This window comes from Entamoeba nuttalli, assembly GCF_000257125.1.
Source record: "Entamoeba nuttalli P19 unplaced genomic scaffold asmbl_5736, whole genome shotgun sequence".
NCBI lineage: Eukaryota > Evosea > Mastigamoebida > Endamoebidae > Entamoeba > Entamoeba nuttalli.
In genome coordinates this window covers 1-4,567 of record NW_008577647.1, presented here as the reverse complement: position 1 = coordinate 4,567, position 4,567 = coordinate 1, and the positions used below count along the sequence as shown (strand labels likewise).

Here is a 4,567-nt window from a genome sequence, read left to right as displayed (position 1 = left end):
ACACAAAAGGGAATTTAACTGTTTTTTGTTTTTTTCGTTGATTTATTTTTTCAGTTGTTGCATTTTGTAAAATGATATTTAAACGTTCAACGATTTCAGAAAAAGAAGGGCGTTCATTAACATTTATTGAACAACAATTATTAATAATGTTTACTAATGCAGAAGGAATTTGACGAATAAATTGAGGAAGAACACAACCACTTTCTCCAATTGGATTAGTGTTAACTAATTGTGTTAAAACATGAAAAACAAGAATTCCAAAAGAATAAACATCACATTGAGATGTGTAAGAAGCATCTTTAGATGTAATTTCTGGTGGCATTCTAAAATTTTCTCCTTGGTTTGAGTAAATTGGTTTGGTTACTGTAGCGTCAATACCATATTCACTTACTCTCTCACAACAACAAATGTTTCCTAATTTACAATTAACATAATCAGTTGGAATAACAGAAAATACAAAAACATTGTCAGTAGAAAGGTCACGATGAACTATTTGTGATTCTTGTAAATAGTCCATTGCTTTAGATACATCAAGACAAAATTTATACATTAATGTTCTATTTATTTCTTCATTTGTTGTAAGGTAATTAGTTAGTGTCCAATATCGAGGGCGCTCAAATATTAATGAATTACTTTCTGGAATAGCGTACATAAAAGAAGATATTTGTGCACAACGTAATGACTGATGTATTTTTACTTGTTTTTCAAAAAGTTTCTTTTCTAACAATTAAAATTCTTTTTTTATTTAAGTGACTTAAAGAATATAAAAAACAAACCATTTGGTCCATTTCCTATGATTTGACATTCTACCACATCTTGGTCAAGTGTTTTTAATAATTTTAATCTACTTACAGTAAATTTTTTTTCAAGAATAAAATGTTCATTACCATCATTACATTTTTCAATATCATCTGGTTTAGCTTGAAGATCAAAAGATGTCAATCCTTTTAAAGGAACAACAACTGAAGTGTCTTCACTTTGTGAAACAAAACAAAGTAACAAATCAAATTTTTTAAATGGAATAATAAAAGTTAGAGTTATAGTTACTGTTGTCAAATTGCCATTTATCTCATTCACCGGGTCTTGATTCCACATTATAAGATTTTCTGGTTTTGATTTAACTGCATACATCTCAATTAATGAAGCAATAGAACTAAAAGAAGAAGAATTAATAATTTTTTTAATATCTTCTTGTTGTTTTTTATCATGTTTATTAAGGCTTTTAATGTCAATAATATTATATAACTTAATATCACAATGATTATTATTTTCAAAAACTAATTTTCTGATATCTGGTTTATTTATTTCAACTTCTGTTGAAAAGTGATTGTTCCATTCATTAAACTATTTCTTTAATATTGTTTTCTCTTCTCTTTTCTCATTAATCCACAAACTGAATTCTTTTCTATAGCAAAACTCATTGTATGATTTATGAGATATTTGTCTCTTTTTATCTTTTTTTGTTTTATGTTTTTTAAATATCGTTATATATAACAATAATAAAAACAAAAAATTATAAAAATAAACTAACTAGAAATAAAACAAAATTATAACCCTCAAATGACAAGTGCTTGGATGAATTGGGATGAATGGAAGAATACCCAAGTCTCTGTCCTTGAAGCTTTAAGAGAACCTAATGAAGAAAAAGTAAAAGAAGCATTAAATCTACTTCTTATATGGCAAACTCGTCAAATACTTCCTGTTCAAATTGAAGCAACTATTGGTGTACTAAATTCTATGTGTGCAAACGTAGAAAGTCCACAATTTTTTTCATCAGTTGCTGGATTTACTATTGTTAGGTTTGTTAATGGAATGGTTGATGCACCACAAAAGGCTGGAGGACAACACAGAAGTGTATATCAAATGGCAGTTGAGTTAGGAGTGCCTACTGTTTTAGTTGAAGTAAGACATTCTATAACACATGGTACAGTCCCATCTTCCGAAGAACTAATAGAATGTATTAAAATCATATCAGAATATTTAGCAGTTAATTATTGGGAACGAGGAAGTCAAGAAAGTTCAAGAATATGGTTTGATTCATTTATAGAAGCTGTTGAAAGAAGAGATAGTCAAAGAATTATGAAAAGTATAAAAGAAGGATCAAGAAATATGACAAGTAGTTCATTATATGAATTGTCAAGTTTAATTGTTAGAATTGGGAAATTACAAGGAGATGAAAGTAAGTGGTGGAAAATGATGGTTACACAAATATGTTCAAGAAGAGGATTTAGTGATGTGTTGATTGTTGGAGCAGCAAAAGAATATTGTAAAGAAATTAAACAAAATACAGAACAAATTGAAGAATGGATAATTTATTGTATTTCTGTATTATCAAGTGAAGTAAATGAAGTATTAAATGTGTTTAAAAGTGAAGGAGTATTATTTGAAAATAAAACCCAAATATTGTTAAAAAAGATTCATGCAATTATTAATGGTGAAATGAAAAAGATTATTGGTGGTTTTATTATTCATGAAAATCTTAAATTTAAAGAAATGGAATGTGAAGAAATTGAACAATTTGTTAATGAAAAAATTCAAATAAATGAATGTGAAATTGGTCAATGGAAAAAACTTGGTGAACTTCCTCAATTTTTTGTTTCTACAGAAAATTTAATAATTGATCCATCTATTTCATTAATGATTGCAAATTGAATTATTCTTTAACTTTGAATATTCTTACTTAGTTCATTCAATTAATTTTTTATTTGTTTAATCTTCCATATCTTCTATTGTTGGTATTTCTTCACTAAACACTCCAAGAAATTCATTTCCTAAAATTTTTTTATTTTTTCTTGATTTTTTTACTTTTTTACTTGTTTTTTGTGATTTTTTTTGACTAGATGGATTTGAAGAAATGTTCGTTTGTTGTTTTATTTCTTTTGGAACACTTTGTTTTTGAGACTGTTGAAGAGTAGGACTAATGTCATTTTCATTCATTAAAGATGATGAAGACGGTCCAAGAGAAGGGAATAAAGGCTCTTTTTTTCTTTGTTTCTTCGTAATAATTTTATCATTATTTCCTAATGACGGGAAATATTTCATTTCTATTTCTTCTTTGTGTAATTCATAATCTTCTTCTAAATAAATGTAATGTTCATTCATTCTTTTTAATTCAGCAACTCGTTGTTCTTCTTTTCTTCTTTCTTCTTCTTTTTGTAACTTTTCCATTTTAATTTTTCGTTGACGAGCGCTACTTCTTTTGTTTATAATTTGAATATATTTGCTCATTACATTGTTATTTACTAACCCATTCATATCAACTTCGATAAGTTTTATTTCTGTGCCTCTAGGAATGTGCTGATAAGATTTTATTAACTTTCGTTCTCCTACTCCTGCATCTTCTTCATCTATTTGAAGAATTTTTGATGTAAATGTTGGTAATTTCGTTGGATTTTCCATTAACATAGAAAGGTTAAATGAAGTTAAATAAATATCTCTTCCAAGTGAGTCTTGATAATAATAGTTCCAATCTTTTGGATTAATTGAATATCGTTTTCGTACCAATCTATCATTCCATTCTTTCTTTAAGTCACTAAGTTCTTCTTTCATCATATTATAGTAAAGCCCATATTCATCATCTTGTGGTTTATTCATTTCTAAAATTACTTTTACACTTTCTTTTGCTAATACTGACAGTGGGTCATCTTCTATTACTACATGATAAAATCGTGAATTATTGCATTTTGATGTAGGTACTGATGTCATAGTCTCTCCAGGAACAAGAGAGGGGATAGTAAATCCATTAGGAATTTTAAGTAATTGCATTGTTATTTTATCTCCAAGTTGAATGGATGGTTGAATAACAATATCACAAATTGTAAATGGGGAATAAATTAGAGCATTACAAACTGGACATTTATGTGGCGCTGGACATAGAACAAGAAATTGTAATAAACATCTCCAACAATACATATGACCACATGAAGTTAAACGTGGCATCACAACATCTTCTAAACAAATTGGACTACATTGATAAATTGTGTCTCTTAAATATTAATCAAAATAGGTTGTTAACCAAACCATTTCGGAAATTCATTTGTATAATACTTTAAATGTACTGCATCGTCAGAATATAGCAATCCATTTTGTACATTTGATTTACTTAGGTCAGTATCAGGAAAGACAAAAAACTGAAAACTAAATGGTTACTTAATATTGTGTGGTAGAAAAACAAACAAACTGTGAATAAATAAAATGTTTCGGTTCAAGATGGAACCTATGTGATCTCATTGATGAAATATGAAATGCCAGAAATTTTGAAGTTTGGCTTTTCTTTTTTTTTCTCTTTTTTTATAAAGACAAGTCATATAAACTCTTCAATTGAATTAAAACTTCTGAAGCAACAACACTAGTTATTTCTTAATACTATTATTATTAAGTTATTAACAACAAATTTTATGTTCAAATTTCAACGTTAGTCTCATTCCATTTATTGCTATGTGGGTATTTCAGTTACAATTTGTTTGTAGGATCATTTCTATTGGATAAGGTTATTGGTTCATTAAATTCCTAATACTACAAACCCACTGATGTGTTATTTAAAATACAATAACGTGCTAATAAAAGT

General features: G+C 27.6%; 4 protein-coding genes across 4 annotated transcripts; 1 reads left to right on the top strand and 3 right to left on the bottom strand.

The window, feature by feature from the left end:
- Positions 1-19: 19 nt before the first annotated feature.
- Positions 20-652, bottom strand: ENU1_137570 (protein kinase domain containing protein; the record flags this gene model as incomplete). Its single annotated transcript, XM_008860230.1, has 1 exon — positions 20-652. A coding segment is annotated over one exon (633 nt), but the record flags the coding sequence as incomplete, so codon positions are not given.
- An 89-nt stretch (positions 653-741) lies between these two features.
- Positions 742-1,131, bottom strand: ENU1_137560 (protein kinase domain containing protein; the record flags this gene model as incomplete). Its single annotated transcript, XM_008860229.1, has 1 exon — positions 742-1,131. One exon carries the CDS (start codon positions 1,129-1,131, stop codon positions 742-744), a length of 390 nt encoding a protein of 129 aa, XP_008858451.1.
- Positions 1,132-1,560: 429 nt separating this feature from the next.
- Positions 1,561-2,652, top strand: ENU1_137550 (Las1 family protein; the record flags this gene model as incomplete). The annotated part of the gene is made up of 1 exon (XM_008860228.1): positions 1,561-2,652. The coding sequence occupies one exon, from the start codon at positions 1,561-1,563 to the stop codon at positions 2,650-2,652; it is 1,092 nt and encodes a 363-aa protein (XP_008858450.1).
- Positions 2,653-2,709: 57 nt separating this feature from the next.
- On the bottom strand, positions 2,710-4,307 carry ENU1_137540 (hypothetical protein; the record flags this gene model as incomplete). The annotated part of the gene is made up of 3 exons (XM_008860227.1): positions 4,181-4,307; positions 4,021-4,137; positions 2,710-3,964 (listed from the first exon to the last, which is right to left on the bottom strand). The coding sequence occupies exons 1-3, from the start codon at positions 4,228-4,230 to the stop codon at positions 2,710-2,712; spliced, it is 1,422 nt and encodes a 473-aa protein (XP_008858449.1). The 5' UTR covers positions 4,231-4,307.
- Between the last annotated feature and the right edge of the window lie 260 nt (positions 4,308-4,567).